This window comes from Dermacentor andersoni, chromosome 3 (genome assembly GCF_023375885.2).
Source record: "Dermacentor andersoni chromosome 3, qqDerAnde1_hic_scaffold, whole genome shotgun sequence".
Lineage (NCBI taxonomy): Eukaryota > Metazoa > Arthropoda > Arachnida > Ixodida > Ixodidae > Dermacentor > Dermacentor andersoni.
This window is the reverse complement of record NC_092816.1, coordinates 56091752-56119251: the sequence shown is the minus strand read 5'-3', so window position 1 is coordinate 56119251 and position 27500 is coordinate 56091752. Positions and strand designations below refer to the sequence as shown.

Here is a 27500-nt window from a genome sequence, read left to right as displayed (position 1 = left end):
GTAGCTGACGAGGGCAGCGGTGTGTGTGTTCATTGCGAGGAAGAAGTGCCTAAACACGATTCCTGTTTCCACTATGAGGGCTTGCTGCTGTCGCAGTAAATGAGCGCAGAGCCGAATAAATCGCTGAATTCGGCTGATTTTTTCTTTTTCCCCTTTTGGTATAGGAAACATATCTGCACATTGATTTTCACGAGTCTTTTTTTTTCTCTCTCTCGGCACTATTATAGCAGCGGGCTCTTACAGTCAATTTTAGTGACAGCTCCTAGCACCCAGGAGTCTTTCGAATAAAGCGCAAAGACGTTCTCTTCGAGAAGCCTTCGATTCCGAGAACGTCCCCGCCGCCGTTCCCCTATTGGATTTCGTTGCAATGGCCTGAATCTTGCGCGGGCTCTTGCCTCCGTTACAGCCGCTCAACGTGGAAAAAAATAAAAGGGGGGGGGGGGCAAAGAAAAGTAAAATGGTCGCAGTTGCGTGAGAGTCCTCGAAGCTGCGGGGCCTTTTAAGCTAACCATCTTTTCTTCCCACGTGCGCCCGTTGCCACCTCGCGGAAGTGACACACGCCTCCCCCCCTCCCCCCCCCCCCCGTCTCCCTATCTGAGCGGTTCGCAGAAACACCTGTGCTGTCACGGCAAAAATGAGCATCCCTTCGGCATACACGTCGTGTACACGTGCCTCGGTAAAATGATGCGGGGTTTAAAGGAGCTGTGGGGGTTGTTTTATCTAGCAAAATAAAAGAAGAAAGAGTGAGGTAGATTCCACATCTGCTGAGAGAGAGAGAGAGAGAATTTGCACAGAAAGGCAGAGGTAGTTCCAGTTGGATACTCTGCACGTGGGGAAGGGTTAAGGGGGATAAAAAGAGAGAGTGGAAGGGGGAAATAGAGAGAAAGAGAGAGGAGCACGAGCAAGGCCGCGTACGCTATAGAGCGGTAGGGGGCGGCTTTCTTAAAGCCTATCGTGAAGCGCCGTACACCGCAGGAACCTTAATAACGCGAGTAAAGCCTTCACCGCGGATGTTCTTTGGGAGCACTGACCTAAACTTTTGAGTTCTGATAGTGGACGACTGTCCAACTGGTCCAGTACTCTGCACATCACTTGTCTCTGGGCGCTATATCGTGGGCAGACACACATAATATGTGCAGGCGTCCCATCGCTGTTGGATGTCTCGCACGTGGGTCTGTTGGACATTGCGATAAGGAAAGCGTATAAAAGAAAGAATGTTATGCGAAGCATGTTGCTAGTACCTGGCTACCCAGCACTGTTTGGGAATGCGCAGAGCGTTATCAGGTGGACCAAAGTGTTTGTGTAAGACGAACAGCTACCGTATATACACGTAAATGGGTCGAACACGAATATAGGTCGACACTTATACATTCAACTTACCGAGAAATAAATAAAAGATCATTCGAACATAGATATATCATATCTCTTAAGAATATCAAAAGAACTTTCAACACGACGCACGTTTATTTATTATAAGCACGGCTGCTAAATCTCGCTAGTCACTGCCGCAAGCTGCATCCTCGTGAGAACTGCCATAAAGTTGTCCTCTTCAGATCCCCCCGCAGGCATCCTTGACGGCCAAAGCGACGTCGTGTTCGATGCCGTCGAGTGCGTTGGATATGCAGCATTGCTTAAGACAAGTCTGAATAATCTACAGACTGGTCTTACGGTGCAGGCACGATGAGGCAACTCCGATGCCTCGATACTTTTGCTGGCTTTGTTCACGAATATATGTCGAAACTATTTGGTGACGATTATATGTCAACATGTAATTCTGGGTAACGTACTGTATACCAATAAATACGGTATGTGTCTGACGCGAGCTCGTGTGTGACAACAGCAGCAGCGGGACGGCGGCGGAGATAATCGTGTGACACCAACGGCATGATTTTCACTCCAGCCGTTCGACGCGAGCCTGCGACATGCCGGAAGTTCGGTTCCACGTAGGTACTGTACAAGTGCAAGAAATGTACACTCGGATCGTGACGTCATCAGCGACTGACGGCCACGCAATCGTATACGTGCGCAGTGGTTAAAGCCAGAGGTGTAGCGAGGCGAATTCCTAGCTGCGCCACTGGTTAGAGCACTGGGCTGCTGTGCTCGTAGGCGCGTGGGCATGGCCTCCGAAATGCATGGCGCGCGGGTGCGTGCGAACGCTTAGAAACATGTCATGCGGCAGACGGGTTCCTCTCTCTCTCGCGCTTGTTTCTGGACGCGCTGCGCCATCTGGCGACGCTGTCGAGTACTCCGCGCGTTGCCTCCGAGACGAGAGGCTCGATGCGTCGACGCCTGCGAACGCTGAGAATCGTTCCCCCGCTTCACGCACACTTGGTGGCACATTAATCAAGTGACCCAAGTTGTTTATTGTAGAGCGCACGTACCCAGTGCGTCAATGGCGCAGCTCCCGAAAGCGTTGTTATGAATGTTATGTTGGTCATTCAAAAGCGGCACATATCATGTGCACTTGTGGCGCGCGAAGCCTGCTAAAGCGTCGGGTTGCTGTCCTTGAGGAACCCTTGTGGCGTCGGTTCGATACCACCGTGCATCGAAGAAATTTAACGGATTTTTTTTTCTCATTATAGAGCGGCTCGTACGCGCTTTGCGTATCAAAAGCGCTACTATGGGCCTTGCGCTAGGTTTACCGTGCTTGAATCGGAATCTAGATATATAAAGCTGATGCGAAGCAAGAAAAAAAAAAGAAATGCTTTGGGTTTTGTGCGGTTAAAGCGGGTTTTCGGTCAACTGAGTGACTGACCATACGTGGTACGGCTGTGCTTCTTGCAGACGGCATTTACCACACGGTGGACATCCTGGACACGGCGGGTTCCCACCACTTTCCGGCCATGCGCGAGCTGAGCATCCGATCGGGACGGGGTTTCGTGCTCGTCTTCTCCCTCGACAGCATGCAGTCCTTCCACGAGGCTGCCCAGCTCTGGCATCTGATCGCCAAGATTAGAGGTACGTGTATAGAGCGGACTGTGTCTTGCTATCGAACCTGTGTTCGGAGCAAGGGGACCGGTTCTCGGCAACCCGTCACCATCTGCCGGCACGGGCCACAGGCTCAGAGCTGCAAGGGTTTGTGACGGGAAGGATACGGGGCGTTCTGAACGCGGGTGGCATGCTTTTTTTTTTCTTCTTTTTTTGCTCGTTCTCCAGTTCCTGTAACTTGCCTCGTCACGACCAATGGTACGTGGTAAAAAAAAAACACTCCGCTTTGGCATTTGTAGACAGAAACGTCCGGCAGTAGCGTAGGGACTGAACTAACACTGGAATCGAGATTCTGGCGTCGTCATTTGTTCTGTGGACTGCGCACTAGAAGTAGGTGGTCTGACGCCGGTTATAGGAGGCAGTAACTAACTAAAGTGAAGCGAATTGAGTCTGTCAGTTGTCAGCGCATGAAAAGGCAGTCGCCGGTATTTATTCCCTTTCTTTATTGTTGCACGTTCAACTCAGATCAGTGATTTACAGATTTGTGTTGATCCTGGAACGGTCATGACAGGTTCCTCTTGCGAATCTGACAGAGCTGCTCGGGCCAACATTCTTGGGCTAGATACGCCCTTGAGACCATGTGGTTTCAGCCAACAAAACTTCCAAGCCTCGTCAGTTGTGCCAGGCACAGTGAAATCACATTTCCATGAGCTGTTTAAAATCGAGAACACTCATGCGAGGCTTTTGGTGCCTTCTTAACATGGAGGTGCTTCGTGCAGTGACGACGCGAATGTACTCGCATCCAGATAGTTCGAAACATAGCACCGCGCATATGTACTTCAGTTTTCTTCTTACAGACAGCTCAAGCTCGGCCCTACGGCCTAGGGTATAGCAGAGGCACTCCAGTTGGTGCTGTAAAGGACCGCCTCGTGGTATCAATTCGAAGTTGTAATTAACGGACGGGTTTTGCAAGCAGTAGGTACCTCGCCATTACGATGGCCGGTTGGTGCCGATGTCAAAAGTGTGTGCCATACCGTCTAATGAAGGCTGCTTCGTTATATGAACCACCACATCGCTTCTAATGTCTTGCCTATCGATCGTTAAAAAAAGCTTTACCTTGGGAGCTCCTATCTAAGTTGTATGGGAAAGAAGAAATCGCCAATTTAATGAGGTTTGTGGCATTTAAACTAAAACGTAAAAAGCCACTGACTGTAAGAAGTGAGCTTCCAAGTGATTCCACCAATTTATCTTAGAAAAGTACTTTGAAGTTGGCAAAACTTCAAGAAACTCGGCTACCAATCTTGCAGCATTAACTTAGCCATAAGAGGCACCCTATCAAAATTCTGTAAAGTGCACCTAATAACAAATTTAAAGTGTTCAAATATGATATATTTTACACGACTCTGAAAAATACCGCTAGTTTGTGAGTATGACTTTTGTGAAACCTTCGTAAACACTAACGATTCCGCATAAGCTCTGAACTCATGTACATAATTTGTCTGTTTAAGGTACTCTAACAGCAGGTATTTGCAGTACCGCGATGTCTGTTATTGATTTTTTTTTAGCAGAGTAATGTTCTCGTAAACTGTGTGCTTCTATGCTTACCCCTTTTCAATTAATGAGAATTTTTGTAAAATATTTAAGGTCCCACATCTAACTTCTCCTCACTACAGTTCTTAATGTTTAACTTCCTATATCGCATGCAACAAATTTAATTCGAAATAGGCTTCGTTGTTGCCTTTTGAAAGCTTTTCTGCGATTTACGCGTATTTGAATAGGGAAATTGCTTTTGGTTTCGAGTTTAAGCTTCCTCTTGACCCCAAAATTTTTATCCCAGGTAATTTCCGTCCAGGTAAGTTAAGCAGTCGTACTAAGGGCCCTAGACAACACCTTTTCTTAGCTACTGTTGCAGGGAAGAGAGGCAGTTGTGGCAAGTTAGTTCGTAGAAAATGCAAGCCTAATTCTTCCTTTTATGAGTTGATACAGTGTCTACGCTTGACTAAAACAACTCATCAGACCAACGGAAGCTCCATGGAAGGTTTGCAGGCGGTATCCGTCATATATGCACAATTGTAGTTTTCACACAAAATGACAAGGCTGCTGTTCCGTATGAAATGCATTGGCCGCCGTAACTATAAGTAATACAGGAGACCCTCACGCGCTGAGCAAAATAACGCACAAATTTTTCCACGATGTATTTGTTGGCAATGTTATTTAATAAGATTTATCAACATGCACGGCGCACCGCTCCGTAGAACGACAGAAAGCTGAGCTAGTTGGTAAGGATTCATTATGCAAAAAAAGAGGTGAGGCGTGCAGACAGCACACAAGAGTAGAGAAGTGGACTCATCTGCTCATCTGCTTGCGCAGATGAGTTTTGTGTCTTCTTTCTCCTTTTCGCCTCAGTGCTCCCTTCAGTTGATAGTCGGCATTCGTGTTGTCCACTTCTCTACTCTTGTGTCCTGTCTGCACGCCTCACCTCTCCTTTTTTTTTTTTTTTTGCATAATGCACTTCTGCATTACAAGATCCCGTGGATCCATTTGCCTCAACACGTACTTCCCATTACCTACGCCTCTTCTTTTAAGAGCCGTATAGCTTAGATATAAGTGGAACTGGCACTTGAAGCTCGGCAGCAGAAAGCAGTGAAACGTCCTTCAGGAAGCATAGCTCGCGCGCACTTATTCCTAATGTGCAAGAAGCGAAGGAGCATGCGCCGCAGCCGACCGAGCTGCATCCTGGCCGTGACGTCACTCTCGAGAGGGCGCCACTCCAATTTCTAGCCGCTTATAACAATCAACTTCGGAAGGTGTACTGTCGCTAGGATATTTTTCGTGTCTGATGAGGGTATAGCCTTCTAAGACCTCCATGTGTATCCCATTGTACGTCAGCCTTCATCCTTCTCAAAACTGAAGCAGAAGTGACAGTCGAAAAAAAAAAACAAAGACAGGTTAATCTTGCCGTCAGATGCATGCGGCACCTTACTACTGTACTATTAATGAAATTATCTCATTACTACCACCGATTTTTGACATATCGGTTTATACTTTGTATCAGAGGATTTCCATCACGAGCGACCGAAAAATACCTCGAAGTAAATTTATAACGCCATATGATAATGCGCTGCCAAGGATTAAGAGAGGAAATGCGACGAACAACAATACGGTTGGCTTTATTCGAGCGTTTAGGTAAAGTCCTTCGATTAAACTTTAATTATTTTTTATTATCTTCCCGGCTTCGTGATCCTCAGTGATTGATCTCCTCGGAGCTCCACGGTTCTCAGTGATTGGTCTCCTCTGAGATACCTGAATCTAAACGATTGGTTCTGGTTCTTATTTGCCTTTTTTGTGTGTGTCCTTTTTTTTTTTCGTGCAGCGCGCCTTCCCGCTCAACTCTTCGTCCTCGTCGACATTTTTCCCCCTTTCCTCATGTCACTGCATTCATGTTCCCGTACTTCATTCCGTAGTTCGTTCATCACGTCATCTAGCCTCCGTGAGTAATTATCAGCGCGAAATAAGAAAGGGACAGAACACATGCGCTTAACACAGCGCACGCATTCTGGCGCTTTCTGCTTCCCGCGGATATTCATTCAAAAGGGCAGTGCCAGACAACTATCTTTCTAACCTGCACGTGTGTGCCACGCACGAACCGTCGATACTAGGACAGCGCTGTGGCGGTGGTCCCTACGGGAATGCACATGGAATATCCGTATAATTGCTAACTGCTGTCGCAATTATAAAAAAAGAATCCACGCAGAAACCCCTCTGAGAGTTGTCTAAGTATGCGTAAGCATTGTGACACCCGCTCATCTCCAGGCAGCCTGGTGTCATTATCAATGCTATGAAACTTGGTTCGACAAGGATAAACCCTTATCAACCTTCGTCGGTCGTTATCAACCTTATCGAACGTGATCCGATCCTTATCAACTCTTATCAGTCCCTATCAACCTGGATGTCCAGCGAAGCTGTTGCAAAACTACCGCTACAATTTCTTAGGGGGATATGCAGAGCTTTATTGATGGTTCGGATGCTTGTTTTGAGCTCGTTCTTTACTGAACCGTATGCTGGTCTGTGTGTTGCATGGGTGATTTCAACTAATGCAGGAACCGTTCGCTCCGCTCTGCTGAGCGCTTGTAGCCTCTGCCTTACCGGGGTGTGAGCCATTGTTCAAAGGGCCATGAGCCGTCGCATTCGTCTTACTTGACGGATGGACAAGTTTCTTTTAGGGTAAGCATAGAAATGTTTAGGCAGTTAAACATAAAAATAAATGCGCAGGAAAGTAGTCCGCAACTTCGCACCGCAAATTTTCGAAGCGCGACCGCATACTTTGAACGTGATGATCGTGGCGTCCCAACATCAGCACACGCACGCGTCGCAGGCGACCTTGCGCTCTTAATCATCAAAGTAACCTTTCTGTACCTCGTATCTGTAGCCAACTTGCGATTTCGTGCACGCCGTGATGCACTCACGTATGCTCATCGCACCTATAGAGTTAGAGGTCTCCAAATGTCGGTGAAGTCCACCTATAATGCTATGAAGTATTGCATGATGACCGATGGTGGGATCGAACCTACCCCTTCTATCACAGCGTGCAGCCAAATGCCCTAACCGTTCGCGCACGATCGCAGGCATGCTTCCCTCGGGCGTTGAAAAGCCTGGGGTGTGCGTCACGTTACAGTTGCTCGCATTTTCCCACCGTGACAGGCTGCTCTTTGAGACGCTGTGTTAGACTGCGAAGCCTTAGGGATCGGCCCACGTTAAGACGCTGTATCATAAGAGACCAACAAACAAAGACACCAAGGGCAGCATAGGGGAAATTACAAGTACTTATTAAATGAAATAAAGAAATGATGAATTAATGGAAATGGAATTGGATGAAAAAACAACTAGCCGCAGGTGGAGCATAGCCTCTTCGAATTACGCGTGAGATGCTCTTACTGATTGAGCTAACGCAGAAATGAAAATGTAATGGGTCAATGGTGGTTGCCTGTAGCGGCTGGCTAACCTTTACTTTATTCTGTACTATCGATAGATGGCACATGTTTTTAAAGTTCGACAAAATGTTTATGCTAAGTGTGCAACTGCATTGCAACACCTAAGCGTTTCTGCGAATTATTAAGATTCTTAAAAATATTCTAAAATAATCAACTTAGGTACGTTGAGAAAGAATAAAGGCTATACAAATTGGCATCTAGTGGCCCTTCGGTAAGGTTCGGCTTCAGGCACTGACTACTCATCCTGGTGGGATTCTGCCGCGATTGTGACTCAGTGTTCATATCGTCCCTTGTTTAAATAAACTTTTTCTATGCGCCAATAATATGTTAGTGAGTGACTACTCGGATAATACGCTAATGCAAAACGCGTCAAGCGTCTCAACGCGCTCGCTTGCTCGCGAGGAGTTAATAAATTGAAGGACCGCTCAGCGGCGTTCAAATGGACATTAATGATTTTACAGCGAAGCCGTTTATGCAGACCCTGTGCCGTCGTTGTCGGACTTCGCTAAAACTATCATCATTAGCAATAGCTCGAGCGTCGTCGTCTTCTTCCACAGCTGGCTCCGTTGCCGCTCGTCATACCAGTGTAGAATTTCACTTCTCTTCGGTCGCCGTAATGGGGAGGCCGCGTTTACGGGGGTATGAGCCATTGCTTAAAGGGGTATGAGCCATTCACTGTCTTGCGTGACGGACAAATTTAATTTTGAAGCAATTTAATTTTGAATAATCGCAAGCGGCAATGCCGGGCGGATGCTGCCAACAACGCCACCGAGCAAACTCGAGACATCGAACGCAAGCGACAACGGCGGACTGCGGGCATACCTTCACTGACGTCGTTCTCAGCGTCGCAGCCGAACGTCTGTGTAACCTCATTAAGAAAGACAAAGACGTCAATCGTCGAACCAAGCCAGCCAATCGTCACACGATTGCAGCTCCCGCATCTCCAGTGGTGGGTCTTGCACACGATATACGGTGCTTTGGATTAGTGGTTCCGCACATTCCATCCCAGCTACAACTATGGGAAGACCCCGAGTAATGCTTACTCCTGAGGAAGAAGCTGCCTACCGCGAGCGTCAGCGAGAGTTGACTCGTGAACGGGCTCGTCGTCGTAGGGCCGACCCCGAGCTGCGTGCCCGAGAAGCCGAAGCTCAACGGCGGCGCACCGTAGCTTCGCTGTTCGACCATCTTCACGGAACCCGCCGTGGTTGCTCAGTGGCTATGGTGTTGGGCTGCTAAGCACGAGGTCGCGGGATCGAATCCCGGCCGCGGCGGCCGCATTTCGATGGGGGGCGAAATGCGAAAACACCCGTGTACTTAGATTTAGGTGCACCTTAAAGAACCCCAGGTGGTCCGTATTGCGGTTTACACGGTAGTTTACAGATATCTCATAGAAATCACCCAAAAATAGCCAGTGGATTAAATTGATAGATAAATTAATGAAACATGAAGATTTCAGCCGTAGGTGGCACGTGCGTAAGGCTTTCTAATCAAGATGGGGTTTATTGAAATCATAAAGAAGTTAACGGAAGGAAGCCCACAAGAATAATGTAACAAAAAACAATGACAAAGCTACTCCAGCTACCCGTATTCCGCGATCAAATAGTTCTGGCCGATGTGATTAAATCATAGTCATTGTGGCTTGGAACGCGTTCTCATTTCTGTGCATGGGAAAAGCCTTAAATACAAAGTTTGTCAAGCGACTCCTTCATTCAATGTGATCCAAATAAGGATAATGTATCTTATTTGGAGGATTGTCTGCAGCAAAGGTAGAACATCTGGCTTCTAATGTGATGGTCGTATGTTCGAATCCTCCTGCAGTACACCACATCTCCAGGATTGGAGTGGCACCTGACACTGGCAAAAAATGTCGAGAGACAGTGGGGCTATACTAGTCCAGGTGCAACCAAATTAGCAAGGTCCACTAAGCTTCAACAAAAGACACTCCCACACCAGAAAAGGACTTGGCCTCCCTGGTGTAGTATTCGGTCACTACCTCCCTCGTAGCTCCATCAATCAACCAATGGCCCTCAGTCCCCAGCAGCTGCGGAGCAGCTGACCAAGGTGGCGGTCGGACCTGCAATGCAGCAGAGGGTTCTAAGAATGTCTGGACCCCGACAGACCGCCACTGCAAACTGAACCTGGCAACGTTCAACACATGAACCCTCTCGAGTGAAGCTAGCCTAGCAGGACTCTTTGAGGAACTGTCAGGCACTGCGTGGGATATTATTGGCCTTAGTGAGGCTAGAAGAATTGGTGAGGCTTATATATACACTGCTGACTAACGGCCACGGACTCTGATATAGAGGAATCCCAGGTAGGAAGACACGCGGGGTGGGACTCCTATTCCATGAGGACGTAGCGGGCAACACTGACAAAGACTACAGCATTAATGAGAGAGAGAGAGAGAGAGAGGGGGGAAAGGCAGGGAGGTTAACCAGAAGAGAGTTTCCGGTTTGTTACCCTGCACTGGAGTGGGGGATATAAGGACTGTAAAGGTAACAAAGAGCGAGAGGGAAAAAGGGGGAACTAGAAGAAAGAGAAAAAGAAGAAAAAGGAAAAAACAGGTAACAGAAAAGGGGCTCCAATCACAGGCGTTCACACAGGCTGGTCGATCTCAAGAGGCACAGTATATAGAGCTTGCACGGCCTTCTGATGCGACGCTAAGTCGCGTCGATGTTTCAAAATTATTTCTTCCGACAGAGGCTATTCGTCCAACTGGTTCAGCACGACGGAAAGCGATTGTCTCCTCACACTGTACTGTGGGCACCGGCAAAGAACATGCCAAATTGTTTCCACGTCGCCGCAATCGCCACATGCTGCGACGTCAGCCATCGCTATGCGGAACGTGTAGGCAGTGGTAAACGCGAGGCGCAACGCTAGCCTGCACAAAAGGGTCGCGTCTCTTTGGGCAAGTCTTAGCGGAAATCTTAGGCTTAAGGTCCTGGGTGTAAGAACGGGCGTCCATAAAATGTGGTTCATTCCACTTTGATGTAGTGCATTGGCGTACAAGTAGGCGGAGCATCCTTGCAGCATCTCTCCTGGACAGCGGGATCGATAGGCGATTCTCTTCTACGTGAGCCGAACCAGCAGCTTAATCGGCACGTTCATTGCCGATGATGCCACAGTGACTTGGCAGCCACTGAAAAATTATTTTATGTCCTTTCTCAGTCAGGTGGTGTACGGCCTCTCTGTCCTGAGTAGCCAACCGGACACTTAATCTGGTTAATCTCTCTACCTTTCACCTCTTGTTTTCCTTCCCTTGATTTCTAATACCAACTGTTCATGCAGACCGCGCCGTAAGGCTTACAATAAACACTGTAGTGCCGTCTTCGAGCCTCGACCTTTTGTGTGTTGGTTCGGCATTAATAATGTGTAGTGCGACTCGAAGCGCTGCCAGCTCTGCTGCCGTCGACGTTGTCAAATGAGAAGATTTCAACTTGATAGTGGTGGCTTTTGTTGAAATGACGACCGCTGTGGTAGAGCTCTTCGACAGCATGAAGCCGTCGGTGTATATTTGGGTGTAATACCGGTACTTTTTTTAATTAATAGGAGTAAAGTAAGCTGTTTAAGAGTCGGCAATGTCATATCTGCTTTTTCTCCGGACGCCAGGTATTGTTCGGTTGATCTTTGGTTGAATGAGGCACCAAGGAGGAATCGAAGGTCTCGCGTCAGGTGTGAAGCAAGATGGTACAGCCTGACGACGTGCGGAGACCGTTTGGCAGAACGAGGCACGTGGTCTATCCGCAGGTAGAGAGGCTAGATGGTGGCAAGGAGTGCGGGCAAGGTGCCTTACGTGCACTCTTAGCGCTTCAACTGCGATGTGGGTCTTGATGAGGTGATCTCTGGCGACTGTACTAGTTGCCGCCGTTCACGCACTTCGAGGAGCAACTACACAAATCAGGAGCACCTCAGCCTGAAAAATTTGAATAGTACGTACGCTTTTTTTGCATTAGTCAATGCTGGCAAGCTGTACCGCAAGAAAGCTGAGAAATACTACCTTATATAGTTGCAGCATAGCGCTTGTGGACACTCCCCAGGTCTTTCCAGCGAACAACTTGCGAAAGCGACGGATGCCTGTCAAACGCTTCTTCATGTACAATACATGGGGGCTCTACAAGATATGTCTGTCAATTATGATACTCAAGAATGAATGAGAGGGTAGCAGTAGTAATAAAGCTAAAAAGGATGTATAAAATAAACGTAGTACAAACCTACGCCCCAACCTCCAGTCATGAAGATGAATAAATAGAACAGTTTTATGAAGATGTTGAATTAGCGATGAGAAGAGTGCAAACTCAGTATCCCGTAGTCATGGGCGTCCTCAATGCAAAAGTGGGGGAAAGTAGGCTCAAGCAAACGGCATCTACGGCTTCGATTCTAGGAACTCTAGAGCAGAGATGTTGGTAGACTTCGCGGAAAGGAATAAGCTCCGAATAATGAATACCTTCTTCAGGAAGCGCAGCAACAGGAAGTAGACCTGGAAAAGCCCATAAGAAAAAAAAGCGAAATAGATCTCATACTTTCTGCCGATCCCAGCATAGTGCAGGACGTAGAAATGGTAGGTAGGGCAAAGTGCAGCGATCAGAGGTTAGTGGGATCTATGATTTACCTCAATATGAAGAGAGGAAGAGTAAATTTAGCCAAGAAGAAACAGGCCAACCCAGACACAGTCAGGATAAATACAGACCAATTCAGACTGGTGCTTGCAAACAAATATACTGCCTTAGAACAGAGAGATGAAGATGACATAAAGGTAATGAATGAAACGGCAACTATAGCTGGCTCCCGAAGCAGCAATGAAGTGGGAGGTAAGGCACCAAGGCAACCAGTGGGCAAGCTCTCTTAAGTAACGAAACACTTCATAAAGAAAGGACAAAGATTGAAAGTGATCAACTCAAGAAATCAGATAGATCAAAACTGATCAACAAGGAGAAAATCAGGGATATTCGAAGTTATAACGTAAGAAAGACTGAGGAAGCAGTAAAAAATGGACCCAGCATGAAATCAGTCAGAAGGAAACTTGGCATTGGACAAGCCAATATGTATGCACTGAAATATAAGCAGCGTAATACCATCACCAATTTCGGAGATATAGTAAAAGCGGCGGAAGAATTCTATACTGACCTGTGCAACACCCAGAGCAGCCACGATAACTCCATTCGAAGTAGTAATGAACAGGTTACAGAGGCTCCTTCTATAGCTAGCGATGAAGTTAGAAGGGCCTTGCAAGACATGACACTAGGAAAAGTGGCAGGAGAATATGGAATAACAGTCGTTATACTCAAGGATGGAGGAGACATCATGGTTGAAAAGCTTGCGGCCGTTTATACGAACTGTCTATCGACTTCAAGGGTATCAGAGAAGAGAAAGAACGCCAACATTATACTAATCCCCAAAAAGGGAGACGTTAAATAATTGAAAAATTATAGGCCCATTAGCTTACTTCCAGTATTATTTATTTATTTATTTATTTATTTATTTATTTATTTATTTAGTTAGAAAACACCTTACAGGCCCTGTCGGGCATTGAGTAAGGGGGGGGCAATGTAACAAAGAACTGTTAAGTACAATGGAAACTACTCAAAAATAAACCTAAGACAACTGTACAGTGGCTGAACTAAAAAAAAAAAAACAAAGCACAGCATGATCAAGCATAGCAGATATATAAGAGGAAGGAGATTAGGTAAAAAGCACGCACAGGCGTTCACGAAATATTTTACGATCAGTTATCGTGACGATATCGTCGGGAAGACCATTCCAGTGGGATATGACACGAGGTACAGCAGATAAATTGAAAGCAGTGGTTTTACCGAAAATGCGCTTGAAGCTAAAATGAATATGTAATCTTGAGGACGTACGGACGGGGGTTTCGAGGGGTAATATGCATGGCTTATCAGAATGAACGTATTTGTGAAATAGACAGAGCAAAGCAATCTTGCGGCGGATGTCTAGAGGCTGTAAAGAAATATCGAGCTTGATCTGCGTTATACTTGACTTTCGATCAAAATTCCGAGTTATATATCGGGCAGCTCTGTTCTGGATGCGTTCCAGCATGGTTAATAAATATTTTTGGTGCGGTGATCATACAGCGGATGCAAATTCTAATTTCGGGCGTACGAATGTCAGGTATGCTAATTTACGCACGTCAGCAGATGAATTTTGCAAGTTGCGCCTCAGAAAGCCAAGGGTTTTAGATGCAGTTGCGCAAATTGTATATAAAATATTCACCAAAGATAATCTCCCATAGAATAAGGGCAACACTGGACTTTAGTCAACCAAGAGAATAGGTAGGTTTCAGGAAGGATTGCTCTGCAATGGATCACATCCATGTCATCAATTAGGTAATCGAGAAATCAGTAGAATACAATCAGCCTCTCTATATGGCTTTCATATATTACGAAAAGGCATTTGATTCAGTGGAGACAGCAGCAGTCATAGAAGCATTACGTAATCAAGGAGGGCAGGACACATACGTGAATATCTTGGAAAATATCTACAAAGATTTCACAGTTAACTTGGTTCTCCACAAGAAATAGAAAGCTCCCTATAAAGAAAGGGGTCAGGCAAGGAGACACAATATCTGCAATGCTATTCACTGCTAGCTTGGAAGAAGCATTCAAGCTATTAAACTGGGAAGGCCTAGGAGCGAGGATCAACGGTTATCATCTCAGTAACCTTCGGTATGCAGATTATATTGTCCTGTTCAGCAACACTGGAGACGAATTACAGGAAATGATTGAGGGCCTTATGAGAGAGTGTAATAGTGGGGCTGAAGATTAATATGTAGAAAACAAAGATAAGAGAGCAAGAGTTCAAGATCGCCACTCAGCCTCTAGATTCTGTGAACGAATAAGTTTGCCTAGGTCAATTACTCACAGGGGTCCCTGATCATGTGAAGGATATTTGCGGAAGAATAAAAATGAGGTGGAGCGCATACGGCAGACATTGTCAGATCCTGACGGGAAGCTTACCACTGTCACTGAACAGGAAGGTGTACAATAAATGCATTCTACCAGTGCTAACATATGGCGCAGAAACCTGGAGGTTGACAAAGAGGCTCAAAAATAAGTTAAGGACCGCGCAAAGAGCGATTGAACGAAGAAGATTAGGCGTAACAATAAGAGATAGGAACAGAGCGGTGTGGATCAGAGAGCGAACGGGGATAGCCGATATTCTAATTGACATTAGAGAAATAAATGGAGCAGGGCAGGCCATTTAATGCGTAAAATGGATAACCGGTGGACCATTAGAGTTACAGAATCGGTGCCAAGAGAAGGGAAGCGCAGTCGAGGACGGCAGAAAACTAGGTGGGGTGATGAAATTAGGAAATTCGCAGATGCAACTTGGCATTAGTTGGCGCAGGACAGGGATAACTGGAGACCGTAGGGAGAGGCCTTCGTCCTGCAGAGAACATACAATAGGCTGCTACTGATTATGATTATAATTTTATGTATCAAATCGCTTAATAAAAAAAAAGTTTCAAGCAGCCCTTTCCTCACTGCAACGAATCTGGGCATGAATTCCGCGCTCCAAATTCTGAAAAAAAAAAGAAAAAGAAGAAATTGTCTGCGGCTTAGCTCAGCTAACCCTGGACATACAAAGCGAAAGCTTGGTTTAGCCTGGTTAAGTCTTGCTTTCACTTGATGAAACTTTGATTTAGCTGTAATTATTATATTTAGATATACAATCATCGTTAAGCCAGGTATGACGGCTGTGCCTAGGTCGGTGGCTAGAGATGACTGTGATTAGGCTTGGGTAGGCACGCATCGTTCGACGGTGCGACGCCTGTTGTGCCACAGGGAAATCGCACGTGCTAGACATGCAAAGAAATGGCGCGAACATGCGCAGCGTCGAAGCACAAACGGACAGGGCGCGAACACGGTCGCTACATTGATCTCCACGGTGCGACTCCTGTTGCATTCCGGACCTTCTCCAGTAAATTAGCTCGCCGGGCAATATCCGCGGGGTGCTCAGAGGCCGTATGGCGACGACGGCTCAAAGCCTCTAGCTCCCGCGCAACGTTCAGAGAAGACTGCCCGGCCTCGCTCTCATCCTTGACGAAGCTCGCACTGACTAGGCGAGCGCTGTCTGTCTTAAAAACATATACTTACATAAGTTCTGCACAAACGCTAGGTGGGCTCCTCCTTACGGGAGCCCATTGGCGTCGGCCACTGCCCGGGCCCGCTCGACCAAGGCCCGTTGGGCCGTCAGGTCAGAGCAGCCGAGCAGGGCTGCCTCTCAGTCCTCCCAGGAAGGGTTGGGTAAGGGGGGGGGGTTAGATTTGGGGTTTTTGGACATGCCCACACCATGTGGAATATGTCTGAGGACTTTTCCCCAAGCGCGGGCACTTCCCCGTGCAAGCGGGGTCAAAGTATTTTAAGGCTGCCGGGTACAGTAGAGTTTTGGTGTAAAAGCGAAGGAGAACGCGCTCCTCCGCCTTTGTGAGGCCCTTACAGGGCTTACGATAGATGGAATGGCCAGATTGGTAGAGCCCAACAATTTCTTTGAAAGTATAGGCGGGATTGGGTCCGGGATCCGGATCGGTGGGGGACGAGGGTGATGCCCGGAAAGTGAGCGCGCGGGCGACGGCATCAACCGTCTCGTTTCCCTCGAGGCCCATGTGAGCCGGATTCCAGATAATCGTACGGTGCGAGGGGGCACCGAGATAGTCGCTGTTTTGCAAAATTATGTAGGCAAGGTATGGTATGTACCCCTGCTCAATATTGCGACAGGCCCCCCTCGAGTCGGTGATGATGACCCGCGAGTGCTGATCTGCGGCGGCTAGCGCGACGGCAACCACCTCCGCGTGTGTGACGGTGTGTGCACGGAAAGTGAGTCCGTTTATTGCAGTGCTTTGGTGGACGACTGCGGCCGTGTACCAACCCCCAGGGTACGGGCCGGAGGCGTCCACGTAGAAGACTCCGTGTTTGTGTCCGTAGTGGCGAGCCAAGGCTTCCGCCCGCGCGAGGTGTCTATGGTCCTCTCGTGTCATGTTGGCCGGAAGAGGGCGCACGTGCAGGGCACACCTCCACTGTGATGGGATATGTACGCGCTCTTCCGTGCGTATTGAATGATGGATGTTGGGCAAGGAGGCGGCGACCCGACGGCGTTTCAGAGAGTCTCGTGTGTCGTTTCATCAAGTGTACCTCTCGCAGCTCCTTAAAGGTGTTTACCATCCCCAGGCCCAGGAGGCGCTAATTGGAGGTACTGACCGGGAGGTCGAAGGCAGGCTTGTAGATTTTACGGATAATGACTTCGAGTGCATCCTCGTCAAATTTGCGTAGGTGGAAGTATGGAGCCGGGTATAGGACTCGACCGGTTACAAATGCATGCGCCAGCCGCAAGGCGTCTTTGTATCGTAACCCCCCGCGCTTGTTCGAAAGCCGGCGGGCCATCCGGCCCACCTGGTCTCCCACCTTACGCAATTTGGCCAATGTTGTGTCAGCTCTGCGATTTTTGTGAATGAAGAGCCCCGGTACTCGGATCTCGTCGTGTTCGGGTATGGGTCCACTGTTAAGGGAGAGGTCGATTTTGGTGGTGCACTTTGATGAGGGGCGTATGTGCACAAATTCAGATTTGGACGGAGAGCACTGAAGGCCGCATCGACGGGCATAGTTGTCTACGATGTCCGCCTCTTGCTGCAAGTTGGCCTCCATTTCTCCTACCGAGCCGTGTTTAGCCCAGATGGTGATGTCGTCGGCATACAGCGCGTGCTGGATGCCGTCGACCCTCGCCAGCTGAGCGGAAAGTCTCATCATTGCCAAATTGAATAGGAAGGGCGAGAGGACCGCTCCCTGCGGGGTCCCTCGCGTGCCTAATTGGTATGGGCCGTGTTCGCTGTCCAGAATCCGAATGTATGATTGTCGGTCAGTGAGAAATTGCCTAATGTGGTTAACGGTGTTTTGGGCGCAGTCCGTTTGGGAAAGAAGTGTTAGAACAATTTCGTGGGTCACACTGTTGAAGGCCCCCTTCAAATCCAAAGCGAGTACTACTTTGTCATTGAGGGGATACTCGATCGGGTCCACAATTTCTCGGTCAAGTTGAAGCAAGACATCCTGTGCGGACCGGTGTGGGCGGAACCCGAACATGGTATCTGCGAAAACATTTTTGTTCTCCAGAAACTCAGACAGCCTGTCGCGCACCATCATCTCCATTAATTTTCCTACACAAGAAGTAAGGGAGGTGGGGAGGAGGTTGTCTGTGTTGATGGCTTTACCAGCTTTGGGAATGAAGGTGACCAGAGCGGTCTTCCAATCAATTGGGAGGGTTGTTTCCCCGATCCAAATGGAGTTGGTGTAAGTGAGGAGTGTGGAGTAGGCAGAGTCGGGAAGGTTGGCAAGTAATTTGACTGTGATTTTGTCCCTGCCCGGTGCCGTTCCTCGCTTCATTTTTGCAAGGCCTGCCTTCACGTTGTGTAGCTGGAACGGTTGGCCCATCTCCGCGTTCTCGGAACCTGCATACGAGCACGTGGGCAATATGGGGTCCTGCTGAGTACAGAGGTATTGATCTCGGAGTTTGCATGCCAATGTTGAAGTCTCTCCACCGAAGCTGTGAATGGCTCATTTGAGTTGTTTTTTCTTTTGTTTCTGCTCGAGTTCTCGAGTGTTTCTACTCCGGCTGGACATTTGTTGCGGGCCTTGTTGCATCGGTCCACCCAGTTAAAGTCAGCGAGTTGGGCCGCGTACTCTGCCGCTCGTTGGGTGAGCTCGGCGATGTGAATTTTGAGTTTCCGATTGTGTTCTTGCCGGCGCCATCGGTGGACAAGGCTTTGCTGGGCCTCCCAGAGGTGAAGGAGGTGGTTGTCCACCTCCAGGGTCGCCTCTGAGAGTTGAATTTGGCTTTCCGTGGAGCGAAGGGCGGAAACCACTTGCTGGGACCAGACATGGTACCCTTGCTCCTGCATGGGGGTCGAGTTGGTGTATGTTTGTCGGAATTTGGTACAATCGGGCAATTTTGCCTGTGCGAAAGGTCTTGCCAATGGATGGGTGCGAATAGCTGGATTGAGTATGCAGTGGTCACTACCGAGGGTTTCCTCGGTGTTGACCCAGTCTACCTATTGAATGTTTTTGGTGAGGGTAAGGTCCGCACACGTGTCCCGGGTCACTGAGTTACCCACGCGAGTTGGGTGGGCAGAGTCTGTGTGGAGAGCAAGGCCCAGCGTGGACATAAGTTCCGCCAGCTTACGTCCACGTTTGTCTTCACGTGCGTATCCCCAAAGTGTGCTGAGCGGCGCTCCTCAGCCAGGCGCGCTGTGAATCGCGTGCTGCTGCCGGCGGTTGGCGGCGACCAGTTTATGTACCGGTGTGTGCGAATCACGTGGTCAAGCGGCGACCCAGCCGCGGAGAGCGCATGTGACAAGCCGGCGGCGCTGGCGACGAAGCTCGGCGCGGCGAGTCACGTGATGCGTTGCCAAGGCTGCGGCACAGCTGCGGTCGAATGAAGGTCAAAATCGCGGCGACGGCGAAACTCGGCTCGACGAGGTTAATAAAGCTTTCGCTTTAAAAGGACTCATTCGCGGCCGTGTGAGTCCACTTCCACACAGTATTCTACGGTCCTGAGATCACACGCGTTAAGAACCGCTGCCGCTTCCATTTCTTTTTACAGCGAAGCTGTATATGGTTCACATCCGGGGTTTTGTGGAGACTGCATGCGAGCTGAAATTCTAATCATCAGCAATGGCTCGAGCGTTATCCTCTTCGTTGGCGCACCTCGGCGCGACCGCGCGAACGCGCTCATGCCGTTGCTCGCGCGTTCGTCATCGTTGTCCTTTTCCACAGTTGGCTCCGTTGTGCAAAAAAGCTATCATCATCACCAATTGAGCTTTCGAGCGCGGCTGACGTCACGGCTCTATATGTGAACACGTAATTGATCTCAGTTTCGTTTCACCGGTGCAATGGATAGGCCGCGCGTCGTCGGGACTTCAGAATAACAGCGCGCGTTATGAAGAGCGACAGAAGGAGCAGCGACCCGATCGTCGATGGCGTGCGGACGCTAATGCGGAGGCTGACGAGCTTGCCCGCGGGAGCTACTAGCGAGAACCGACGAAGCATAGCGTGAGACAGCGAATGACACCAAGCGCCGAAGGGGTCAACGCAGTCGAGTTCAAGGGTGCGAACGACAGATTCCAGAGAGACTTGCCTGGTCGTCATTTTGACTCTACCTGCAGTGTCTGTGACAGACTATGGTTTGATAACGACCTCACTGCAATCGCTGTCGTTAGGGACGACGAGAAACGGTAACGTGCGTTGGGGTTGTCAAGGCGGTGCTCCCCCTGCGAGTGTGTGTGGGACTTTTGTGTGTGTGGTGTGTGTGGGGAGGGTCGGCTAAAGAGTGCCGTTCCACGTTTCACGACGACGAACGGTTACGTGTACCCACAAGTGCCAACTCATCTTTCGAAGCTCAACGCCTATCGGATCAGCTTCGCTGGTCATGCACCTTCACATAGTGGAATGGCTCACGATTTTTTTTTTCAATTGGGACGGTTTTCTTATCGCATAATACCATATAATAATATTTTCTGAAGCGTTCAACTTTTCGTAAGTACACAAAGCAAGCTGATTTCTCGTTTCACGGCTTATTGACTCCAGGTAAAGCTAATGCAGTTTTTTTTTTCGTTTCTTTTTTTTCGTATTTGCGATGTATTGAAAGACGTTGCAGGTACGCGAAAGCATGAACTACTGGCTGTGCCAGTTCAGGAGGCGCCTTTTAAAGCGATGTTTTGTTTTGGTCACTGGGCAATTTTGGGCAACCTTGGTCACTGGGCATCGTCCCTAATATACAAATTGATTTTGGCTGTTGTACTGCTGTGTAGGCAACTTCGGGGCCCTTGGGTATATGTCCCACAAGGCAAGTTGGGTCAGTGCAGCTGAGTTGGTAAACCTCAGGGCTATGCGCCTCTTCTTGGCCAAACCTTCAAATGGGTTTGTTCCACAGTAACAAAAGTGATACAGAAGCCCTAAATAGGTTCAAAATATCTGTAGTACTTCGCTTTGCGTACGCTTCTCACCAAAGGCTTCCCTCGACAAGAGAGAGCGAGAGATAAGTGTTAAAGGGGACAGGGAGGTACCTTGGACAAGCATCATGCATCAGTCACTTTCGTCTTCCCAGTGACACATATAGAGCTAACAACTGTAGGCGGTGAGGCTGTGCTTGTGTCATCCGCTACCAGTGGCTACCTCGCCAAGTCAAAGCAGCATCGCGTGATTAAGATTCCAACATTGTGTTGGAATCTGCGGATTTTTTTCTCTTTTCCTTTCTTTTCATTTGCTCTACTTCAGAGTCTGCCAGCCGTAAACGCGTCTGAAAATGAAACCAAAATCAACGTTTCTTTTTACCGAACTTGAAAGCGAGCACGCTTTCGCGTTTTTCTCGGAGCTGGGCTTTTACGCCAAGGGCGTTTTACGCTCTCGCTCGCTAGCCATGTTCCATCAAAAAAAGAAAGAAAATTACAAGAAAAACAAAAAAAGAAAAGATAAAAGTGGCAGTAGGGTAAAGGCAGCGTATATATGCCCAATCCATTTATGCCGGAACAGCAGCTACGAGTACAAAGAAAAGACGAATACGAAGAAAAAATTGCTATGCCAGCAGCGGTGCTATTTCTTGCATTATCTCCCGCTTTTCCTCTCGTATCTCTTCTGTTCCCTTTCATAAAACTCTTTTCCACAGCGATAAGTCCTTTTGGAGGAGCCGGTTATGCGGCGCACGCCTCACACTTCAGAGCTTGGCATCGACCTATCAAGGGCGCAGGCACAACACAGTGTGTGACGGAAGAAAAATGGGGACAGATTGTGATGAAAGGGCTTTCGGAAAGTCGAATGGGTGGGGGAAAGTAAAAAAAAAGCGGCGAGAAAAGAGGGTAAAGAATAAAGGTACGCCACAGGGGGAAGTCTAGATTCACATTTTGTTCATCGGTTGAAACTCGTTCTCCTTACACTTGGAAAGAGGCGTCCAACACATGCGCATCTATACCAATAAAAGCGCGCCGTACCTCTTTTCCTTTTCGTAGAAGAGTCTGGCAACTACGTCTCCCGCTCGCCTTCTTGCCGCAAGGGTCTTCAACGGAAATTACGTCATCGCTGGCACACGCTTGAATGATGTGGGGCATGCGGAAGCGGGGAGGTGCATCGTTCCGAAAAGTGTACAAAAATCACTGCCACTAGTTCGAGCTGCCAAATTTCGGTAAAAATGAACTTAGAGCACCGTCCGAATAAAAAAATAGCACTCTGACTATTATAGGTTCTTTAACGTAACCTAACTCTACGAAAGTATTTGAACTTTCGTCCCCATCGAAATGCGATGAGGCTGCGGCCAACATCCAAGCTGCCGCTACCTCGAGCTTAGCAGCGCTGCCGCCGCCATCGCCACTAAGCTACCGCGGCAGGCTGTCAGACGTCGATTCTATTCGAGCTTACGCTCGGCAAAATTACACACAGACAGGCTCGCGCGTAATCCCATGCAGGCTCATTGACTCATATTCACTCGGAAACCACTCACGTTCCAAATATCACGAACTCGCAAAGATGAACCAACCAGCCCCATTGAACACACTGCTATCGCAACGGAAATACTGCTGGTATATCAACAAAAAATAACACAATGAATGCGTAAGCTATGTGCCAACAGTAGCGCAGTTCTTCTGAAGCCGCGTAGTTGAAAGGTGCAAATACTTATGCACGGTTAGTGGGATGCACTACGCCTAAAGAGCGCACCAAAGGCAACATCATTTTTTTTTTTTCTCATTTGTTTCTTAGACAGCGCCTGTGAAGCGGTCGACGCTAAAGGCGCGTACAGCCTGACAGGACCTCGCGTTCTCCTTTACAAAGTTCAGAGTAGTACAATATATGTACAGAGTAGTTCGGACACACACCAATGTAAACAGCACAGTAACAAACACAGCGTGATATGCCATTGTACAAGTATTTGCCTAAAGTTTAGAAATCCGAAACACGAAAAAAGAAAGCGATCACAGGAAGGTAGAGACTTTCGGGTGATCATTGGTTGCCCCGACGTAGACATCAATTCAGGCTGTATTATATTTAACTACGCTGCCGGTACATCTCACTCTTAACATGGAAAGAAGCTCCGCAAGCTAGGAGAGAGAGAGAGAGAGAGAGAGAAACAGCAAACAGGAACAGCAGGGAGGTTAACCAGACGCACGTCAGGTTTTCTACCCTGAATTGGTAGAAATGTGATATGGGGACGCGAAAGGGAGAGAAAACATGGCGCCAGCCAGAGAACAGGCCGAAACGAAGGACGGGTGCCGGCGCCATGTTGACATCCCGGTACCGGCTAATTGTGGCGTCCTATAGCAGCGTCCGCTCTGGACTGGATAATCGTTCATGAACAGAAAAAAAATGTATCATTGTATCCTGTGTCCTAAACCAAACATTAAACATAGCCAGCGCAGAGCAATTTGTACATCAAGAAAAGAAAAATAAACGGCCCAAATGCTCGAGAGTTGCCCACTCATGATCATATTAAAGCAAACAAGCAATGACGCGAAGGAAAGCACAAGGGGAAATTAGCTGTGGTTGAAATTGAAATGGGGAAAATAATGTAGACAAGAGAAATGAAACAACTTATGGATGAATGAACTTATCGACGGTGGGGAAGAAACACGCAGTCCTACGAGTAATGCGAACGTTGTGGTTTCGGTACCCTCTCGCATTAGGCGAAAGTGGCTTGAAATACACAGCTTCGTATTGACGCGCCATTGCACCACTTCTGGGCGTGACCCACGTAGCCTCCAATTTATCTTCTATCAATGCCCAAATGCAGCAGTGTATTTTTTAGATTATTATTATACCAGCCTAGTTATCCGAATACAATGGTCAATGCACGGTATTACGGCTGACCTGCAAGCATCAGGACCGTCGCGCATACGTTCACCGTTACTGACATTCTCCAATTACTGTCCCACGAAAGTAACTGTGCAATAACTAAAGTGTAATTGACTGCACTTACGTTACTTTCCTACCAGCCTCCATTAACATTTGACAAATACAGTAAATATAACAAGCTAGCTTAGCCCTGTCAGTGCGTCCTCTGCAGCACTTCACGTGTCGTTATCTTCACCCACAATTGCTTTCTTTTTTTTTTTCACAATTTTCGTCGGTAACATTCCCTCGTTATTTGTGAAGACACCAGCGGCGACACTGAAAACTCGCTCGATGCGCGCCCTGGGGGAACGGGCAGCTAATTTATTAAATTGAGGGATATTACGAGCCAAAACCACGATCTGATTATCAGGCACGCCGTAGTCACGCCGGACTGCGGATTAATTTTGACCACCTGGGTTGTTGTTTAACGCGCACCTAAATCTAAGTACAGGGGCGTTTTTGCATTTCGCCCCCATCGAAATGCCGTCGCCGTGGCCGGGATTCGAACCCGCGACCTCGTGCTTAGCAGCGCAACACCAAAGCAACTAAGCAACCACGCCGTGTAGGACGGCTGATGTTGTATGAACACGTCCCGCAAAAGACTGCGGTTATTGGATGCCGCGATATTCGCGTCAGGGTCGTCGATGAAGCGCCGTGCTTCGTTGTTGCTGGCACTCAGAGAAGGCGCTCTCGGTATGGGACCGACGAAAAGCGGGGAAAAGAACCATCAGCAGGTGATTTCCTACAACGAGATTACTAAACACTACTATCTCAGCCGTAGAACCTAATTCGTTCCTCATCCGCGGCTCGATAGAGCTCAAGCACTGACGCTCCGTCTACTACGAACGAATGCGTATCCCAATCCCATAGTTCTTACGTACAATCTCTCCGGATACTTACACCGACGGTATACTTGCCACGATATACACCGATACTTACACCGATGGTATACTGGCCCTGGGTCTCCCTGTCACCACCTCAAACGAGGAGTTAGCGGCCCTCGGGATTCGCAACACCTTCGCTGAGCTGTCGGAGGCGGTTATGGCTTCGCAAAAAGCCAGACTACAGAACACGGCGGCGGGCAGAGCCATCCTCCACCGGACCGGAACGGCAACGGAGCTCCGTGCCCTCGATGGGCAACGATCACTCCCGCCTGAGGTCAGAGGCAAGATCAAGGCGAACCCCATACCGAAGCACATGAGCCATGAACTCCATGAAGGACGACGCAAGGCTCGCGTCGACAGACAGCGCCGACAATTCAAGGGTGACCCGTACGTAACGTACGTGGACGTGGTGGCGTACCCTCTAGGGGGCCTCTTCACGGTAGCCGCCGTGAACGGGACAGACAACTCCTTGACCCTCGCGGCCTCCGTCATGGCAGAGACCCCAGCTGCGGCTGAGACCATAGCCGCGGCGCTAGTAATAAAGCAAGAAGACAGAGTAGGCAGGGAAGTTCATGTCGTTACCGACTCGCAACAGGCCTGCCGTAACTTCCCCAACGGACGAACACCGCTGCTGGCGGCTCAGATTTTAGGCTCGGGGCTGCAAGAATCCCATCAAATCACGTGGACGCCGGGCCACGCGGGTCTGGAGGGGAACGAAAGGGCGATCGAATGCCTTAGCTCAAGCGCTAATCAACTGAGCGGGGCAAAACCAATCGTCCCATCAATCCCCACCCTTTACCTTCGTGTCCCTGCCATCCAATTACTGCGACCGACTCGAGATCCAGCGACTCAACCGCAGGATTCATCCTCCGCCTCACGGAAAGCTCAGCACTGAAGAGGCAGTAGTTCTCAGACTTATTCAGACCAACACATTCCCAAACCTACACAGATACAGCAAAATGTTCCCACATACATATCGCGGCATCTGCCCCTGGTGCGGCGACACACGCCCTACACTCTTTCACATCTCGTGGGGGTGCGGGAGCAAACCTCAACACTTAAAGACGCCTAGCACGTCATTTGAGCGGTGGGAGGTACAGCTGACCGGCGATACCCTGGCGGGACAAGAAGCTCTCGTCCAGCAAGTACGTCAAGCAGCCATGGCCAGTGGAGTCCTGCAATGAGGACACCACCCACTCGACCTCAAGAGCAACCACCTCGATGGTCCGAATAAATGTTTTCTCTCTCTCTCTCTCTCTCTCACACACAGCCATAGTTTTGCTGATGGTCGTTATGCCCCACGAATTAATATGCCTTTCTCGGTGTCGCCGTCGTCGCTGTATCGTCTTCGCCGCCCGTCACGGACACCGGCGACACCAATTTCGCGTGCCGAGCGCCAAGCGCCGCCGGGACGTGCGAGACGTTACGTGGCGCTTGGCGAGCGGCTCGTTGCGCTTCAGGTGGTAGCGCGGTCGCCGAGCGCGGGTACGGGGGAGGTCGGAGGAAGAACGGAGAGGTGGTGTCCCTGAAGGGGAAAGGGGAGGGGGCCGAGAAGGTCGGTTCCCTCCAGCACACCCACGCCCGACCGTGCCGCTGACAATCGGGCGCCTCTGCCGCGGGCATCGAAGGCGCGAAGCACCCGCCACCCTTCGACGTTCTCTGCGCGCGTTCCCCGCCGATCGAAGTCCGACTCTGCTCGAGGGTGCCCGAGTTCCACCGCCGCCGTCGCCTTTATACCATGGCACCTCACTTTCGTTTTCCTTTTCTTTCTGTCTTTCTCTCTTTCGCCTCCTCCGAGCTTCCTCAGTAGTTTCGTTTCTGTCTTCGCATTTATCTCTTGCGCCCGCCGCATGCGAGCTCACGCGGCCTCTCCTCGCTTTCCCTTTCCTCCTCTCCCTGTTTCTCGCCCTTGCTCCACATTTGTAATGCCGTTCCATTTCACGCTGTCTCTCCGTATGCCTTCTTTTGCCTTGACGCTCCCGACTTGGAAGTCTCTGAATACCTTCATCCTGGAAAGAGAGATCGTGACTTTGGTAGTCTCTCGGTTATTTTATATTATTATTATTATTATTATTATTATTATTATTATTATTATTATTATTATTATATTATTATTTGTTCCTGGGAGCCTTAGGCGATTGATTGATTGATTGATTGATTGATTGATTGATTGATTGATTGATTGATTGATTGATTGATTGATTGATTGATTGATTGATACTGCGTCCCTATGCCCTGGCCTTTGCTGATATGCAATACTGCCTCCTTCCCATCTGTCAGATCATCCCCAAGTAAACCGACTTTCCAGTTTTTAGTCTCCTTTTGTTACCTAACCCTGGGGTATTGCCCCTGTCCCTTATCTCTAGGGCTCCCTACTCCCCCGTTACCACAGTTCCTTTCACCTCACCGGACCCGCCTTCCTTTCTGGCCAGTTTTCAGCCTCCTGCTCCTCTCACCTCATTTTCCCTTAAGTCGTTCCGGTTATTTCGCGCCCTGCTTCCCTCTTAGCGAGCTGCTCGCGAAACACTCACATCGGCCACACGAACCTCTCAGTTCTTGAGCAGAGAAGCAGTCAAAACACGCTTAAATTCCTTCTTCTATATTTAGTCTTTTTGCTACCCCTTCAGCAGTGTATTCTTCCTCTAGGTCGTCGTGAGCTCCATCCATTTCGAAAGAAAAGAAGCGCTGGTCTTCCCTCTCCCTCTCCCGTCGTTCCACGCATCGCTCCCAGAGTGAGAACTTCCTCTTTTCTCCTCTCTGCCACTCTTCCGAACTCTCCATTAATCTCACGCCATCCTATTTCGGGGAGCGGATGTCAG

At 48.8% G+C, this 27500-nt stretch overlaps 1 protein-coding gene across 1 annotated transcript in view; it reads left to right on the top strand.

Moving 5' to 3' along the window:
* LOC126520814 (ras-related protein Rap-1b-like) overlaps positions 1–27500 on the top strand; it is a 131267-nt gene that overhangs the window by 80727 nt on the left and 23040 nt on the right. Inside the window, exon 2 of the mRNA XM_055063253.2 lies at positions 2785–2958. Coding sequence (XP_054919228.1) covers positions 2785–2958 — 174 coding nt within the window. The remainder of the gene's footprint in view (positions 1–2784; positions 2959–27500) is intronic.